The sequence below is a fragment of the Canis lupus genome, chromosome 14, assembly GCF_011100685.1.
Source record: "Canis lupus familiaris isolate Mischka breed German Shepherd chromosome 14, alternate assembly UU_Cfam_GSD_1.0, whole genome shotgun sequence".
NCBI classification, from domain to species: Eukaryota; Metazoa; Chordata; class Mammalia; order Carnivora; family Canidae; genus Canis; species Canis lupus.
Window position 1 is genome coordinate 17610292 of NC_049235.1, and position 20009 is coordinate 17630300.

At 33.8% G+C, this 20009-nt stretch overlaps 1 protein-coding gene across 8 annotated transcripts in view; it reads left to right on the top strand.

The window, feature by feature from the left end:
* Positions 1-20009, top strand: part of AKAP9 (A-kinase anchoring protein 9) — a 153310-nt gene that overhangs the window by 66516 nt on the left and 66785 nt on the right. For 5 of the 8 annotated variants that reach the window (XM_038556769.1, XM_038556768.1, XM_038556774.1 and 2 more), the window contains 7 exons: positions 1469-1565; positions 2751-2843; positions 8534-8872; positions 10112-10336; positions 11396-11536; positions 12020-12126; positions 14573-14778. In XM_038556769.1, coding sequence (XP_038412697.1) covers positions 1469-1565; positions 2751-2843; positions 8534-8872; positions 10112-10336; positions 11396-11536; positions 12020-12126; positions 14573-14778 — 1208 coding nt within the window. The remainder of the gene's footprint in view (positions 1-1468; positions 1566-2750; positions 2844-8533; positions 8873-10111; positions 10337-11395; positions 11537-12019; positions 12127-14572; positions 14779-20009) is intronic. The other 3 variants (XM_038556770.1, XM_038556772.1, XM_038556773.1) reach the window with 2 other exon arrangements.

Genomic DNA, 20009 nt, shown 5'->3' on the forward strand with positions numbered 1-20009 from the left:
GATTTATGAGGTTTTAGACTATACCATTATTTGTAATAGTGAACATTTGGAAACAACCAAATACCTGTCAGTAGGGAGTTAGTTATGTAAGTTATGAAATAAGTTGATAACTTTTATCTGGCAAATTTGGGACAGAATGAAAGACGAGGACAGGAGATAAAGGAGGAGGTGGGCAAGGGGGAGGTAGAGTAAAAGAAGGCAGCATGAGTACACATGAAAATAGTGAAAAATTGTATTAGCCAAAAAAATTTATAATTTGCCACTTGAATGTTTTTCCCATAGTTGCTAAATATTAATCTTACCCTATTTTTATGACTTAAGCATCATAAGAAAAAAAGTGGTTTTTTAACAAAATAATGCTTGTAAAACAATACAGAGTAAAGATATGACTACCAGAAGATATATGAGTAGATTAAAAACAAAAAAAAAATTGGGGGAGATGACTATATAAATTAAGAATCTGGGGATCCCTGGGTGGCTCAGCGGTTTAGTGCCTGCCTTTGGCTCAAGGCGTGATACTGGGGACCTGGGATCAAGTCCTACATGGGGGTCCCTGCATAGAGCCTGCTTCTCCCTCTGCCTGTGTCTCTGCCTCTCTCTCTCTCTCTCTGTATCTTTCATGAATAAATAAATAAAATCTTAAAAAAAAAAATCTTCCTTTTCCTGCCCTGCTCCCCAGTTCCACTAGAGGTAGTCATTGTTACTTTTAACATGTGTTCATCCACATTTTTTTCCGTGTGTATAAATAATTTTGTAATAAAAATGAGATTTTGACAAATTTTTACTCAGTTTTTAAAAAATGTTTATACCTGTAAATAGCTGCATGTCATATATTTGTAATACACTTTATAAAATGGTATAGGGCAGCCTCGGTGGCCCAGTGGTTTAGCGCCGCCTTCAGCCTGGGGTGTGATCCTGGAACCCCGGGATCAAGTCCCATGTCGGGCTCCCTGCATGGAGCCTGCTTCTCCCTCTGCCTGTGTCTCTCCCTCTCTCTGTGTGTGTCTCTCATGAATAAATAAATAAAATCTGGGGATCCCTGGGTGGCTCAGCGGTTTAGCGCCTGCCTTTGGCCCAGGGCACGGTCCTGGAGTCCCGGGATCGAGCCCCGCATCGGGCTCCCGGCATGGAGCCTGCTCCTCCCTCTGCCTGTGTCTCTGCCTCTCTCTCTTTGTCTATCATAATTAATTAATTAATTAATTAAAAATAAATAAAATCTTAAAAAAATTAAAATGGTATAAAATTCAATGGTGATTTGTTGAAATATTCTCTCATTCAATTCAATTGTGCTACTTTAGTTTTAAATGGAAAAGTTAGTCAAAAATATGATTTAAGTCACAATACCTGTAACTGTTGACTATCATCTTTGTTGCCCCTGCCCTGATACACATTGTATGCATACTGTAAATGTGGACCAACAGTAAAACTCACAACTCTAATTCCTTTACTCTGTTTTATTTATGTTTAGTTTCTCCATTGACTCAATGGTAATTACTGAATCTGATGTCCAGAAAACAATATATCCTGGAAGTTGTGTAAACCAGAACATTGATGGTACAATAGAGGTATTATATCTTTAAACTGTTGTGTGCACTGATTTTATTTTTCTTAACTGTTATTTTTACATTTGTAATAATTGCCTAATTAATAGTTGCTAAGAGGTAAACATAAGAAGATAATACCTTGTATAAAAAACTGAGAAGAGTATATAAAGAAATTTAATGTATTTTCATAGCATAGAAATCACATAGTTAAAACTGAGAAGTTTTCTTTCCCCTTAAGTATATTCTAGTTTAAAATTTGTCTTGTTTTGTATAACATGAACTGTGTAACAAATTAGTTTCATTGCCCTTGCCAACAATTTTTCTTCCAACTATGGGCAGTTGAGCTAGACCACCTCTAGAATAGTGTTTAGGAATCCTCATAATTCAAGATGTTATGGTGGGACAGTAGATGAGCATTCCTTCAGCACAGGCTATATGATGTATAAAAGCCTGTCAATAGGCCAGCTAGCTAAACCACATTCTGCCTATCCTCAAAATTATATATATTCCTGATTGATAGCCACTTTTCTGAAACTTAAAACTGCAATACCCTGATCTTCATTCAGTAGATTTTTAGTTCTTAACTCCGAATATTTAACTACTATAGAAAACAAAAATCATTGCTTTCTCTTATTTTAGATACAGAGGAGAGATGTTGGCTACATATCTTGATTGTTCTATATGGCATATTCAGATAATTGATAGTGAAATGCTTTGATACTGAGAATGTTTACATTTTTTAAAACTCTATGGGGTTTTTTTCTAGTTATAAAGGTAATTTGTATCTGTAGAAAATTGGGTACTATTAATATCAAGAGGAAGATAACATTTGCTTATAATTTCATAAGCAAAGGTAGTCACTGTTGACATTCTTAAAATTAGATACTTCTTAAATATAATTATCTGTATTGCACCATAGAACTGTATTAGTGATTATAAATATGTAAATATATTTCTCAGTATCTTTAGGTTCAGAGTAGTAAGTACATTTCTTATGAGTACATTATTTAGTAGAATTACACACTAGAATTATTCACCAGAATTATTGTTTTTAATTAAAAGCAGAATCAAAACTTACTTATTAAAACTTCCCAGAAGTTTTCTAAGAAATATTGATCTTTTGAGGATATCTGAGAGTAGAAGTTTAAAAATAAATGATGTATAAATAGTATAAACAAGTATGTTATATTTTGCTTTTTAATTTAGTTTTGTAATGACTTTGGAGTGAAAGAGGAAACAAACGTGGTTAAGTTGCTGGAAAAACAGTACCAAGAACGATTAGAAGAAGAAGTAGCTAAGGTAAGTTTATAGTTTGTCAAATTATTGTGGTTTATATTTCCCTTTGAGCCTTCAAAAAACAGATTTTATTGACAGTATTGCACTTTTTTTTTTTTTTTTTAACTAAGTAGTCTCTATACCCAACATGGGGCTCAAACTCATGACACCAAGATCAAGAGTCAAGTGCTCCACTGACAGAATCACCCAGGCACCCCTGCACTTATTTTTTTTAAGTTTTATACATAGCTTATCTTTAAATTGTCAGTTACTGATATCAACCGCAGTTCCCTTCAGTGGAATTGTTCTGTGAATTTTTCTTTAAGAAAAACATTTTTTTTTCTTGATATGAAATAGTAATAGGAACTTTTCAGAGTGCTATAACAAGTCTTTACAAATTTGTTACCTAGTGAGTGGTACCTTGTAGAGTTTGGCCTTCCTTTAAAGGAGGGGAATATGGTTGGAAATGAGATAGAAGGTGGTTGGTTAGTTTTTAATATATTTTCTTTGCCTATCTCCTCCCAGAGAAGTTACTGTGATGTTAATTACTGTAGATACTTTTAGCTTCTATGCCTACAGCTATTCTTTAAACTCTTGACTTTTTCTCTCTTAAATGCATAAATAAATCTTTAAAAAATAAAATGCATATACCTGATTGTGTTCTTATATTGGAACAGTTGAATTCTGATTTTCTCTGCTTTTTTATTATATTTTAACTGTTCAATATGACATTCCCAGTGGATATATGCATTTTTAAAAAGGAAGATGATAAGGTAAAGAGGAAATATGCAAGGAATTAGGTTAACATAAATTAGGAGAAGTCAACACCCAAGAAAATGTATGGGCTACAGGACTTAATCACTTCTGTATCTTTACTAAATGTTTGGTTTGGGACAGCTGGGGTGGCTCAGCGGTTTAGCGCTGCCTTCAGCCCGGGGCCTGATCCTGTAGACCCGGGATCGAGTCCCACATTGGCCTTTCCTGCATGGAGTCTGCTTCTCCCTCTGCCTCTGTCTCTGCCTCTGCCTCTCTCTCTTTCTCTCTCTCTCTGCCTCTCATGAATAAGTAAATAAAAATCTTAAAAAAAAAAAAAAAAAAAGTTTGGTTCCTGGAGATCGGAGTAAAAAGTGAGGCACCATTGCTTATATAGGTCTTATTATCTAGTTCTTTAGAGAAATGAAGATTTTCTCTTGCACTTAGCTCTTAAAAATTTCTTAAGTGAAATGTGATAGCAGGGCATCATAGCAGTTAAGAGCATGAGGTTTGGTATAGGATACACCATGCTTTAAATTCTTGCTCTTCTGGCATACTGAGTTCATTTCCTTCATGTGAAAAGAGGAAAAAATAGGAATAAGTAGTTTTTATAAGGATTCCATGAACTAATCTACATAAACCACATAGTAGATGATAAAGACTTATGAAATTTGTAAAGTAGTCATATTACTGGAGTAATGGTGATGATTTAAATATGTTCTGTAAGGCATCAGTCATCTAAGCAGATAGCAGAGCACCAAAGTGTATAGGTCATTGAAAACTGTTCCAAAGACATCCAGGGTACCGCGGTCCAAGAGACCACGTTTGATGGCCCAGCTTGATCCTAGAATAATGGGAAAAGCAAAAGAGTGCATTACAGTAGCCAAGTAATTTTTTATAAGTGTATCAAGAAGACAATGTGTATGTTAAGCTTTGTCAGAGGTTTCTGATATGTCAAGAATGATTAGAACTGCAAATTAATTATTGGATTTTACAATTTGAAATCATTGATAAATTTCACAACAACACATTTGATGGGGTGATGCAGACCAACTGATTAGATTGTATTTGAGAGCATGAAAGGGAAGAATGAAGAGATGAATTATTTAGAGTTTTTACTTGAAAGAGGAGCAGAGAAATGCAGTGGTAGTTCAAGGGTGGTAGAGGGTGTCATGCAGTAGATTTTTATTGTTACTGTTTTGTTTCTGTTTAAGAAGAAAGGTATCACATCATGTTTCTTTGTTAATAGAGATTAAGGAGAAAAAGAAAAAAATAGCTAATTCAGGAGAGAAACAATTGTTGGAGCAGTGTCCTTGAGTAAAGGAGAGGAGATGCAATCCCTAGGGGGTTGCCATTAGTAGGAGCATGGCAGTTTTTAATCCATAATAACAAGAAGGAAGGCAGAGAATATTTGGTTCATGATTCAGAATGTTTTCAGATTCAGTAGTTGGAGCCTTTGGAAATTCTCTTCTGATGGCTTCTGTTTTCTCACTTAAATAAGAAGTAAGGTCAGCACCTGAGAGTGATAAAGGAGGAGAAGACTTTGAAGCTTTAAGGAGAGAGGGCTGTCTAGGAAGAGGAAAAAAAATTGTTAAAAACAAGGGAAATTGAGTAGATTTGCCTAGTATCCTGAAGGGCTCATATAAAGGCAGTAGTTACAAATTTAAAATAAGACCCTTCAGCTTCGTTGGATTTTTTTTCTCCTGAGCTAAGCTCAGTTTACACAGGACAGAATACATAGAGTCACCTGTAATCACAGGTGAGATTTAGATAGGATAGTGAAGTGGAAAGGAGAGAATAGCAAGGTAGTTGAGTCTTTAGTTGAGCTTTTTCGTTTTCAGATGATACAGTTCTTTTAATTATTTGTAGTCTAGTCTATTTCTAGTCCAAAGAAAGTGATCTTCATGATACAAATTTTTCATAATTTTAAAAGCTTCCTTTATGACCTTAACATATGGCCAGATTTTTGTTGTTTATAATTATCTTTACTGAGTATAATTTACATAAAATGAAATTTCAGTTTTAAGTGCAAAATTTGGTGGGTTTTAACAGATGTTTAGTTATGAAACAACATTTCCATCACCCCCGAGTTTGTTCGTGTTCCTCTGGAGATACTCCTTCTTTTTACATTGTTGGATTCTGTTTGCTAATATTCTGTCAAGGATATTTATGTCTGTTTTCATGAGGAACATCATCCAGAGTTTTGTTTTCGTGTAATGTCTTTGGTTGTTATATCAGGATAATGCTGGCCTTGTAAAGTGTTGGAATATATTTCTTCTTCTGTTTTCTCAAAGAATTTATGTAGAATTGGCTTTATTTTCTTTAGGCGGGGAGGGGCAGAGGGAGAGGGACAAAGCAGACTGCGCCAAATGCAGAGCACGACATGGGGCTTGATCTTCTAACCCTGAGATCATAACCTGAGCTGAAATCAAGAGTCAGACACTTAACCGAGTCACCCAGGCACCACAGTATTATTTTATTCTTAAATATTTTGCTAGTGAAACCAACAGGGCCTGGACTTTTCCTTGTCAGGTTTTATTAAACTATGAATCCAATTTCCTTAATAGATTTTGTTTTATTCAGGTAACCTGTTTCTTTTAGAGTAAGCTTTGTTAGTGTGTCACTCAAGGAATTAATTGGTCTATTTCATCTAAACTTTTGAATTTATGTTGGTGAAGTTATTTATACTATTCCTGTATTACTTAATGTCTGTGGGATCTGTGTGTTATCTCTACTATCTCACTTTTTTCTTTCTTACTCTGGCTAGAAGTTTATCAATTGTATTATTGCTTTTTTCAAGGATCCAGCTTTTGGATTTTTTAAAAATTGCTTTTGTTTTATTTTCAATGAATTGATTGCTTTTCTTTATTTTTTTACTTATTTCTGCTTGCGTTGTGTTTAATTTGCTTTCTTTTTCTGTTTTCCTAAAAGACCTTTCTTCTTTCCTAATACATGCATTTTACTGCTGTAAGTTTCCCTTTAAGCACACCTTTAAACCCTATTCTACCCATTTTCATTCAGTCCAAATACTTGACTTCTTTTGTGACATTCTCTCTGTTTTGTGAGTTACTTAGAAATGTGTTGTTAAATTTCCACATTTTAAAAAAGAAAAAAAAATTTCCACATTTTAGGGGTTTTAGGTATCTTCCTGTTAATGTATAATTTTTAATTTATTTGTGGTCAGATACCTTGTGTGATTAAGTTTACTTGAATTTATTGTTCTGGTTGAATGCTCCATGCATACTTGAAAAGAATGAGTATTCATTCTGCTGTTGTTCAAAGTTTTCCTCTGGTATTATTTCCCTTCAGCCTGAAAAACTGCCTTTAGCATTACTTTTAAAGCAAATCTCCTGGCAACAAATTTGACACATAACATATTGTATGTCATCTAATTTTGAATTGTATATTGAACATTTTGAATATTGTGTGAACCCTGGGTCTTAAAATATTCTCGAAAATGTGAATTCCTTTTTTTTTTTTTTTTTTTAACAGACAACTCAGTTAGGGACAGGCTACAAGTTCTGTTTCACCTTCTTCATACAGATTTCTTCAAGTTTTGATGTCCTCAGCAGTTTGCTTGCTTTTGTTTACTTTGCAGAGTTCTCTGGTACTTGCTTTTGTATTTTGTTCAATTTTCAGTTGTGGGAGAGAGGCTGCAGTGGGTTTAATTTATGCTAACTGGAATTACAAGTCTCTCTCTCTCTTTTTTTTTTTTTTTAAGATTTTATTTATTTATTCATGAGAGACAGAGAGAGAGAGAGGCAGAGATACAGGCAGAGGGAGAAGCAGGCTCCATGCAGGGAGCCCGATGTGGGACTTGATCCTGGGTCTCTAGGACCACGCCCTGGGCTGAAGGCTGGCTAAACCTGAGCCACCGGGGCTGCCCACAAGTTTCTGTCTTATGTTTTTTTATTCCACAGTTTAGATAGAATTATTGCTTTATACCGATCAATGTTTATCTACATGCTTACAAAAATAAAGTTTACTGCTCTAATCCTTTTTGAATCTTAGGCCTTCCTTCTAGAATCATTTTCTGCCTTTTGAGGGATATGCTTTAGAAATTCTTGTACTTAGGAGATACTGGAAGTAAAACTCTGTTTTTGTTTTTATTTCATGTGTTTATTTTGCTTTTATTCCTGAAAGATGGTTTTGTTGACCATTCAAATCTGGATTGATAGTTATTTTTATGTCAGAACTTTAAAGATAACATTTCATTGTTTTCTGACTTATTTCTGCTGGGAAAGTTCTTGTCATTTTTTTTTTTAATTTTTATTTATTTATGATAGTCACAGAGAGAGAGAGGCGCAGAGACACAGGCAGAGGGAGAAGCAGGCTCCATGCACTGGGAACCCGATGCGGGATTCGATCCCGGGTCTCCAGGATCGTGCCCTGGGCCAAAGGCAGGCGCCAAACCGCTGCGCCACCCAGGGATCCCAGTTCTTGTCATTTTAATTGTTGTTCCCTCATAGGTAATACATCTTTTTATTCTGGAAACTTTTAAGAACTTTTTGGGTTTTTCTCTTTATTTGTCCTTCCAAGTCTTCTTGACTCTTAGGAGTGATGCCTTATGTATTCTCAACTATTACTCACGAAATAGTCCCTTTCCATTATTCTCTAATATGTCCTCCTGGAACAATGATTAGATGTTGGTTGAGCATTCTCATTCTATCCTTCATATCTCTTTGCTTCTCTTTCATATTTTTAATCTTTTTTTCTGTGTTGCATTTTTATTATTAAGAGACAAAGAGACAAGCAGATGAGGTTCAAGACAGAAAATTAAAGTAAAAGCTAGTCTTGACGTCTTGACCGCTAGTTAGAAAATATTAAAGGCATGTAAAATAGAGATATCTGTCACTATCTGTAGGATTTCTAGTTGAAAACCATTTAGATGGTTAATTTGCTTTTTAAATTCCTGCTAGTATTTATAAATCTAATCCTTTTTGTTTATTTGATTTCTTTAGGTCATTGTGTCAATGAGTATAGCATTTGCTCAACAAACTGAACTATCTAGAATATCTGGGGAAAAAGAGAATACTACATTGTCAAAACAAGCACATGCTTTCTGTCAGCAAGAACGTTTAAATGAAGTGAAATTATCACAGGGTCAAACTTTTGAAGCGATGGAAATGAAATTTAAAGAAGAGTTTAAACCACTTAGTAAAGAGTTAGGAGAAGATGGAACAGAAGTTCTGTTATCAAACAGTGATAATCTTGATGATATATTAGAATCGAAGGACCGTGAACTGACTATTTCAGAAGAAATGTTCTCCAAAGATAAAACATTTTTAGTCAGAGAACCTGTAAGTATGCTTCCTTGTGTAAAAAAATGTGACTTCCTTCACTAGAAATATATTACCAGTAATTAATGCTCCTTATGGGGAAGGAAGGTATCTAATCTAGTCTTGACTTGTGAATTTACTTTATGAATGTTTTATTATTTCTATATGAATAAATGATTCAATATTATTATTAAATAAAGCAAGTCTCGTTCAAAGTATTGTTGATTTTGTACATATTGTGCATGGTAAAATCTCATTGTAAGCTATACCTCCATTAATTTTGTTTCAGCCAATGTAAGATTAATTATCTTTAGTTTAGCAGTATATATGAATAAAAGATTTGCTTCATTTAATGTGATAACAGCATCATAAGGAAATAGTACCTGTTTAAGAAGATAATCTAAAGTATTCTGTATATATTAATTCTCTACTTATTCATTAATGGAGGATCTATTCTGTGTCTATACTACAACTGTGCATTTAACAGAAAGTAGTAAATCCTATGTTTTAAAGTTATCTAAATTCACATTTTTTATTAATGTTCAGGATGGGTTATGTTTTAAGAGGCATATTCAAATACAATTGTTAACTTCTGCATGAAGTGTAAAACTTGGGTATTTGAAAACCTTTAATTTACCAGCAGCTGTTCATTTAAGTAATAGCTCTTTGGGAATTGAAGCACTTGTAGAACTTCATTAAGGAGTTGATTTCTTATGACTATGAGAAAGTGGAATATAAAGCTTTTGCTTCCAAGTAAAAATTATTGAAAATTGTTTCTTATCAAGCAGTTCTCTGTAGTACTGTGATGACCACTGCATAATATAAATAGGTAAAACTTTTCATGTTTTATAAATTTAATTTTAAGTTATAAACATTCCATTTATTTTATCTCCCCATCGTAAAATATCAAGGGTTAATGAAGTTATAGCTTCACTAAGAGCAGAAGGCATCCTGAGGATGTTTAGTCTTTGTTCTTCTTTTATCCCATAGAATCAGATTGCATCTAAACTAACTGCTAAACAACTATTTTGCTTTTAGAGAATAACGTGTAATGATAATAAACTAACCTCACATCAAATTGGAATTATAATTAAGACAAATATCTTTTTCTAAAATTTATGTTTTAGTTTAGCAATGGGGATAAAAAAATCAGGTACTTTGTGATATTAGATTGCTTTTATATTTACTTATAATGTTGATGCTTACAGATTCCCACAAAGTGTCTTATGATTGCTTTTTTTTTTTCTTTAACTATTATAGATCCATGATGAGATTTTGGTATCAAGTATGGATGCTTCTAGACAACTAATGTTAAATGAAGAACAGTTGGAAGATATGAGGCAAGAACTTGTACGACAATACCAAGAACATCAACAGGCAACAGAACTGTTAAGGCAAGCACACATGCGCCAGATGGAGAGACAGCGAGAAGACCAGGAACAGCTACAAGAAGAAATTAAGAGACTGAATAGACAGTTAGCCCAGGTATGTGACTTAGAGTCCCTTTTCTCCCCAATTAACATAACAATATTCTTTATGTAGCCTTTTTTTAAAAGTCAAAATTATCGCTAAGGTCTAAATAAATACAAATATTTAACATCAGGAATGGACTCCATCAGCACAACAGCGATAGATCTTGTTAGGAACACCTGACTCAACCTTGGAGTGCATTGCCTTTGTGCCATTTTATTTATCTGCCTTTTCAGGCATTGGAAAAGTGGCTACAAGGTTGTTTGTATGTTGGTTTTTAATCATTCCATTGACCATACATGACGAAAGCACTTTGGCAATTTTGGAAATTCTTTATGCTGAGGTGCAATTGATTGTCATTTTTCCCATATTCATTTACAGTTTTGTGAGTCCGCCAATTAGCATCTCCAGGGTATACCTTTATCTATCTTTAATCTGTCTTTTTAATCATGAATGGAAATCTGAAGTAGTATGTTTCTGGAACTTCCTCCAGGGAAACATCTCTTCTTGATTTGAGAAATGCAGATTTATATAACATTCTTACCCCTTTCCTTACTCCTTGGTATTTGGGAGCTGGATTCTTATCAATTGCTATATATAGTATACTCACAAAATCATTACGGAAAAGCAAGAAATACTTGTATAAAAGTTCCTATAAAAACAAACTTATTCAATTTATTTTGAAAACTTAAGAGATTAAAAAATAAATCTTGAAATATGTTCCTTCAAAAAAGGAATAGGAAGATTGGGAGTTGAACATAAAACATATCATTTGGAAAAATTGGTATTGCTTTTCTTCATAGCATTTTGTGAATTTAAACTTCTGAATTTTCAATGCAAAATTGACGTATAAAAATAATATCAATTGAGCTTCACAGATTTCTGAATTAGCTTTTTTAAGTTTCAAATTTTGCATTGAACTTAATATGTGCTTTTAACCTCCTGTCATGGGATGTAACTCCTAAGTAGAAAGGGCCTTTTGGTCCCAGGAGGTTAAAAGAAATCTGCTAATTATTTCTGCTTTTTTCCTACTATCGCAAACAATATTCTCTCATGACCTTTTTTCTTATTTAGAGATCCTCAATAGATAATGAAAACCTGGTTTCAGAGAGAGAGAGGGTGCTTTTAGAGGAGCTGGAAGCACTAAAGCAGCTGTCTCTAGATGGAAGAGAGAAGCTGTGTTGTGAGCTGCGCAACAGCAGTACGCAAACACAGGTAGTATGGACTTTGGCCCACCTAGGATCAATGGATCAACAATGCAGTAGGAACTGTTTGTCTTTGTGTTGTTGGTGTGAAATGTATTTTTAATATGTGTTGAGCTTAACATATTTGTGATTGTTTATTTGCAAGGTAGGTGGAGTCAAGATGCTTTACATTCCCTTTAAGGTAATTTGCATAGGACATTGCTATAGCAGCAACTATTGTTTCACCAGAGAGCAGCCTAACAAACTTGTCACATAGAGCATGCATCAACTTGAACCCATTAAAGTGTTTTTCATCTGTGCATTAGGTTGCGTTATCTTTTTTGATAATGCTAATCTCTTGATAAAATGTAGTTAAATATTATTTCAGAGATTATCTATTTTGCCCACAGAGGTTTCTATTTCACCTCACAACAGTATAGAAGAACGACATGCTGTTTCCAAGATGACAGGCTTTCTTTCTGTTTTGTCCTCTCTACCTTTACACACACTTAAGCAGAATGGAAATGAAAACCAAGAGGAAATTGAAGAAGAGACCTTTAAAGAAAAGGAGCTAGACAGAAAACCTGAAGATGTGCTTCCTGATATTCTGACCAGTGAAAGGTAAACAAAATATGTATTTTTTTCGGTTTAAAGGGAATTAAAATAGTTGTTTCAGTGTGGTAAACTTTACTTATCCTTATTTTGATCGTGTACATTTATTTGTCCATTTTACTCTGTATGTTAAAGAATTACCAACTTTTGATTGTTAAATAGACAAATTTTTAAAAATCTTTTTTATGTAAAGTAATTTTTAGCTATTGATCATGTAGTTAACTCAGTAAATGATAAGGCATTACTTGGGTTATTGAACGTTTCTTGATTAATTTTATTCTGCGCATAGGCCATTTTTTATCCTAAAAAACACAATTGTACTTGTGAGTGTATTTCTTCACTATATGGACATGCATTCAGTATAAGCCACCCCCTTGTGATGAGGAAGAAAATGAAGTGTGGTAGTTTACAGTTAGCTTCTTTCGTTCATTTACTGCATATCAGATGAGAACTTTTAATCCATATCCCACTTATGTAGAGGAATAAATTAATGATCCGATGTTAACAAAACTTATCCTGATTAGATTTTGTAGACATTAATATAAAAATATTATTAAATATTAAATGATAATTACCCCTGTATTAAGGACTTTAAGCATATTTTAAAATTTGTCTTGTTCAAATGAAAATACTTTCTTTAATTTTAAATTAAATTAATATCTACTAACTTAATTTCCTCCTTTTCCAATTTCTGTGACTGTCAACCCTCTGTGTCCTCCTAACCTCCTTCCTCAGCTTGCATGGAGGAATTTGGCCCCTAAGATTTTGGCTTCCCCATTGGATCATCAGTATGGAACACAGTCAGTATGGAACTCAAACAAGAAAGACAGTGTATGAAAATTAGAGTTACCATGGCAATATAAAATAAACAAATTGTTTATTTTATATTATTTATCTCTAATTGGTACAGTTTTAAAACTAGTGTTTAGTTTTTAGGAATTTTTGCAGCAAATGCTAATAAATGAGTATTCATACTTATTCTCTTTACCATCATATTAATTTTAATCATTTCTCTTATTTAGAAATATTTTCAAATTGTCCTAAACCTGAGGTGTTTGGGGCTTGAACAGAACCTAGGAAAAAGTTAAATAAAACCCTTGACTGACTTACTACTAACTCAATTACTTAGAGTTTTATTTTTAATATCCTCGCCTCATGTAAGCAGAGAACTTGATCTAGGTACAAAAATAGAACTGTCTCTTTCACTTGACAGATACTGGAAGAAAACTTGTCCGTTTATTACCTTGTCTTAAAATAGTTAGGTCATGTGCCTGTGAAAATAGATATCTTTTAACCTGATTGTGATCTCCCACAGTGTGAAGTTGAGAGAGCAAATTGTCTTAAGGCAGACGATCTTTACCATAAAGTCTCTTATTTTATCTATATATATTATATATAAAGTTTGCCACTGTAGTACTGTTATTGAATTAAGCTATTAGGACAAGAGAATTGTTTAGTTATCCAGAAGTCTTCTGGATCAGAATTTATGGAAGTATATTTCTTGACATGAGACAATGTTTATGTTAAGAAAAAAAAGGTTACAAAAACTCTTTGTCTTGGATAATTCCATTTTTGTTTTTAAAATGTATATATTTATGAGGTGGAGGGGAACACTAGAAAGATAGACATTAAAATGTTAACACTGATTATTTTTGCTGATATTTAGATGGGTGATTAGAAATATTTTCCAATTTTTTGAAAATGAGATAGTTTGGCATCTTTTAAAAAAGACAAACACACTGTTAATTCCATTTGGTTGAAAATAGGTTCCTTCTACTGGCTGAAATAAATGTGGTTTATGTAACATGAGAAAATTTCTATCTCTGGAGCAGATATAATAAAGAATGGCCTGTAATCCTCTGGTATTGGCAGATAGTCATATTACACAATAGACCTTTTTAAAAACCGGTCTCTGCCTATTTTTGTAATTTAATTAAGTAGATTATCACCAGTAAGTTATAGAAATACCCGTTTTTCTGGTGAAATTTTTAAATTACATTTTACATTATATTGTTTGACACATAAAAGATTAAATGTGAAACATGTAGAAGAACCATAAATGTTTTACCAGCTTGCGTATGCTTGAATCCTAGCACAATTTTTAAAGTTTAACTTTTGTATCTCCTTAAAATTTTCTTGTAATTTAGAAAATTTACTATCTTAAAACTTTAGTTATTTGATTTCTTTAAGGTCAGTAAAGTACTGCCCATGTGTAAAAAATGTTATAGTTTACTGAGGGACCAAAATTTTTTAAACGAAAACAAGTTTTATATGGTAATCATTAAATAAAAAAACAAAAGCACTTAATTGTAAGTGCAATTGCTTATTTTTTTGGTAGAGAGGATCGTATGATATTTTTCAAGTCAGATATTTTGTAAATTTTTTGTGGGACATAAGCAAAGTATTTGCTTCAGAAAGATTAAGCATTTTAATAAATGTTTCTTTATCTATACAGATTTGCACTCCAAAAAGCTAATAACAGACTTCTAAAGATCCTCTTAGAAGTTGTAAAGACAACCGCAGCTGTTGAAGAAACAATTGGTCGCCATGTTCTTGGTATTCTAGATAGATCTAGTAAGGTCCCGTCATCTGCCAGCTTGATTTGGAGGTCAGAAGCAGAGACACCTGTAAAGTCATGTATCCATGAGGAACACACAAGAGGTACTAGTTTTATATGTTGTTGAGACCATCATCATTATCTTCAATAAATCCTTCTGAGTTCAAGGCAGTTTGCTACATGTTGAAAATACAGAAGAGAATATTAAAGTTTTTTTTCAACAAAAAGATCTTCAGACACAAATATTTGGAGCCACCCTTCTCAAAATGCCATTATTGTGTAGCATTTGCAGTGGGTGTCTTGTAGTTGTTGTTGTACATACTCAGGTTTAACTACTTTGCTATATAAACCAGAGGCTGTTTAATTCTCTACCATAAAATAAAAATTCCATATCACTTCTCAGGACTCTTATCAATATCCATGAGGTATTGGCAGCATCCTGAAACTACCCTATAAAATTAGAAATAAAGAATTTTTCAGAATCAAGCATCAGTTTCACATACCTGTTGAGATGGTCAGAAGAAAGTCTTGATAAGAAACCAAAGATTTGATCTTTATTTAGACTATCCTCTGCTAGTTCCTTTCTTCCTTTCAGAAAAGTGGTTTGAAGTATGACAATATGTATAGATCTAGAACTTAGATCCTGATGTGACATAGCTCTCTTCCTAATTCTCTCTCCTTCTAGCTATTTGGGGTAGGCTCTTTGGATTTCTTATTTTCACACTGCTGACATCCCCTCTCTCTTGTTTTTTAATTCCTTGTTGGTGAGGGAATCAGGCAATCAAAAGTAAGAAAGGTTTTGTCAATAATGGGGAAAAAAAGGATCTGGGCTCTTGGATCAGCAGATCAAGTCCACATTTTACTATCATTTCACGCCCAAGTATTTCTCCCCAGTTAGAGGCCAACCTTCTGAAAATGCCAGTATTTGGAGTCTTTGAGAGCATTATGTTTATATTTCATGTGGAGAAATGAGAAGAAATTATCCTACTTAACAGAAGGTTTACCTAATTACAAGTTGGCCAGTAGTATGTTTCCAAGTGCAGAGAAAAGCTTGATTTGGAATTGTAAGTAACACTGCTTCAGTTGAGTACAGAGATAATTTTTTTAAAAACTTCTTGGAGCTCCTGGGTGGTGCAGTCCAGTTGAGCATCCAGTTCTTGGTTTTTGTCTCAGGTCATAATCTCAGGGTCATGTGATCAAGCCTTGGGCCAGGCTCTCCCCGCTCACCAGAGTCTGCTTGAATTTCTCTCTCCCTTCCCCTCTCCCCCTCTTGCTTATGCTCTCTCTCTCTTTCCCCCTCTAAAATAAATAAATCTTTTAAAAAATACCTATTTTAATAAAATGAGAACTGAAATAATACTGAATTTTTAAACTTTTTCTTTCAATTTCATTCTTTTCAAACTCTGTGGAAGTATTTTTTCAAATTAACTTCACTGTCTGTTAAGCTCTCAATCAAGGGCTATTTTATTTCTACATGTAGATCTTAATGTATAGAAAAGAATTAAGTAATACTTTCTTGGTCTTACTGTAAATGTGTTTATCAGACTAATTAGGATGACCACTAATGTCATTTGAGGACCTTTACAAATCCATTTTGTATCTTGAAGGAATATTGAATTTATAGAATTTATCATTTAAAACTTTGAATTTTCGTATAAAATTGGCTTAAAAATTGACCCTATTCTATTTCTAGTAATTTTTCTGATCATTCATATTTTTCATGGAGCCTATTGTAAAAACTAAAAGGAGCTTTTGAAATACTTCTTTTATGTCTTATTTAATACCAGAGAAAAAGTTCAGTTTTAATCTGATGATGAAGCAACATTTGCTTTTCAGTTTTTATATATGACTTTTTATTGTAGTTAGTAGCACTTGTGGTCTATCTTCAGCTTTCGAGTCCAAACTTGTTTCAATTTTAAGCATGTACAGACTTGCTAACTCTCTAAAAAAGTAAATAATTGATTTGCTAATGTTTACTTCCTCATAAGAATTAACCTAGTTTATGAAATTAAAGGGAGATTTTGGGATCCCTGGGTGGCGCAGCGGTTTAGCGCCTGCCTTTGGCCCAGGGCGCGATCCTGGAGACCCGGGATCGAATCCTACGTCGGGCTCCCGGTGCATGGAGCCTGCTTCTCCCTCTGCCTCCCTCTGCCTCTCTCTCTCTCTCTCTCTCTCTCTCTCACTGTGTGCCTATCATAAATAAATTTTTAAAAAAAAGGGAGATTTTGAGCCAGTATGAAATTACTTGAACTTGAGTGAATATTAAAGTAGTTCATAACAATAAATTCCTGTAGGATGTGTTGAAAGAAAATTTCTTTGAGATCTGTGCTGTGATGGCTCAGTGATAGAATACGTACCTCTGTTTTGTAATAGGAAAATCAATGAAGTTACTACATTTTTTTAAATCGTAAAGGAAGGTGACATCAGAACCTAACCATTGACATGAGTGTGCTTCTTGCTAGGCTGACTCCCTTGCAAGGCCTTCCACTCTCCAGAAAGGATCTAAAGTATGTGAATACTTTCTGGGAAACTGCCTTCAGGACCTGTACCCCAACCTTCCAATGTCCTCAATGACTGCATATCTTAAATATTCCTGTTGTTTCTAGGATAAAGGCCAAATGTCTATAGCCAACAGTAGCTCTTTCCTAGAACATTCTTTAATGCTGCTTCCTCAGAGACCTCCTCAACCACTTCATCTCATTTAGGCCCTCAATCTCATCTGCTGCAGCTTCATTTTGGAGTAAGAGGATGTGATAGAAAGAATGTTGGATTAGTAATTAGAAGACCTTTGATTCTTATTCTAGCTCTCTACAACTTTAGGCAAATCTCAGTCTCCCAGGACTTTTGTTCAGTTAACTCATCTGTCAGGTATAAGAGGCAAAGGAGAATCAGTGGTTTCTAGTTGAAGCTCTAGAGATCTTCAGAAGGCTGTTAGGGTAAGGGATGCTCTACTGTATCACCTACCCTGCTTAATCTGGTAAGATACAAAATGAACGTGGTATAAATCCATAAAGTAAATGGCTAAAGGACTTTTGAATAACCATCATCTGCTGTGTTTAAAACACAGATCTGAGCGGTTCACCAATCTGAAATCATGAGTCTTCACCAAACTGGCCCTTCTGAGATTTCTATTGTCATTTTATGAAATTGCCCTGCCAGTTTGTTTTTCTTTGATATTTCCCCCAGAGACGAATTATTATAAATACAACATAACCTTGATGTCTTTCTTTTATGTCATTGGAATAAACAACAACAACAAAAGTTCTTTTTCTTTATTGGAACTAATTTACATTATTTTCATTTGTTTGTATCTTCAAAATGTTACCAATAAAATACATTAAGCTGGTTGACATCTTCACCTTTTCTAGATACTTTATGTTTTTTCATTAGCATTTGAAAAAGTTAACTTTCAGTGGCTTTTTGTAAGTCATTTTGTTTTATGTATCTTTTGTAGTTTGTGCTTGAGGTTTGTTCCCATGCAGTATACTATATCTTTAATTTTTTTTTCCTCACCACTGATTTCTTTTCTTTCCCAAAGCATGCTGATATCTTCATAATATGAAGGGAAAAAAAGTGCATTGGTTCTTCTTAATTTTGCTCCCCACTCAAGGTAAACCATGACAAACTCCATGAGAGATTAGACCAGCTCTTGATTTTACCAGCTTTGGTGTCTGTTCCTACAGTACCATAGCTGTTCTCTCTCAGGATAACAGTGACCTCCCAGTTGTCAAATCCAGTAGCATCTTCTCAAGCCCTTGTCCTGTTTGAGTTTCTAGACAAATAACATTACTGACATCTCTACCTCTTTTGAAATGTTCTCGTGTCTCCTGGAACATCTCCAATCTATGACATTTTTTCACACAGGTTCTTCTATTAGGTTATTATATAATGGAGGCTCCAACTATGTTTGTCTTCCATCTTTCCTGAAACAGGAAAGCAGTTGTTTACTACTCATGAAACAAAATGTATCCACTTTGAGGATTTCGACTCTCACCTGAATACAAATGACTTTTAAAGTTCTACAGAACCAAATTTCCAAAAGTTGACTCATCTTCTCTACATAGCCCCTTAACACTTCAGACTTAACTTTTCATGCCTACTCTATACACTTTCTCCTGATCTTTAAAATATTTCTCTTAATGACTCTTCTGTCACCTAAGAACAGTCCATGCTTGAACCCCAGAGTCCTCTTTTACTACTTTCTTTCTCTCTTGTCTTACATTTAATCTTCTCTGACCTGTGCCCAACCACTTTCTACCTTACGGCACTTCTCATGTAAGTGATTGAAATAGTCTTCGTCTCTTCTTCAGCCTTTTCTCTGCATTGCCACAGTTTACTTCCTGATTCATAGATTTGATACCTTCCTGTTAAAAAAATCATTTATCAGCCCCATTATTTATAGCAAAACCTCAAGATTCCTATAAAAGTCAAGACCATTCACAACTTAGATAAGGTTCCTTCAGATAAGAGCTACCTTCTTTTAGCTCTCCTCCCACCACATCCTCACTTCTCCACAGACTTTCACCCCTTAAGGCCTTGGTTCCCCATCGTATCAGACTGTTCTCTTCAGATTTGTCAAAGTCACTGTATTTATTAGAAAAAAAGGTCACTAAAATGCAATTAATTCCTTAAAGATACTACATATTTTTAGTTTTAAACACCAATCACAAACTATTAATTTTTCTTGCTTCCAAAGCTTCTTCAAAAATATTTTCTAGAGTACATTCATTTTGTTTAGTAACTTTATAATATGCATTGTGCTGTACTTTATATGAATTCATTTTGAATTCCAAGATCCTTTTGAACTCATAATACTTGTTAAGTATTAATCCTTATTATCAGGATACTCAGTTTTGAATACTTAGTATAATATAAGTAAGTACTAGTCTGGTTGTTGGCTGTTTTTAAGTTTTGAGAATAAAAATACAAAGTGAAAATTGTATTGGCTGTTACACTAAGAACTAAATAAACTATGTAATAGCAAATATTTAAAATCATTTCCTAGAATGCAGTTTTGGATCTTTTAGCTGGTGTCTTGTGCAGAAGAGATGCTTAGTGAATATTGAACTATACTGCATTCAGATCTTGTATCTGAAACTGTATCTGATATTGTTAATACATGAGATTGAGAGAATTCCATGGTACCAGCTACTTTAGTGAGACATTTTAATAAGTAGCTCTAAATCTCTTAGATGACTGTATCAAAATGAATATTCTGAGTACTTTGGAAATTAAAGTTTGCTATTAATTCGCTTTCTAAGTTACTGATCAGAAATATACACTACATGTAATAAAAGAATAGGTAATACCTCTTCAATACATTTCATCATTAGTT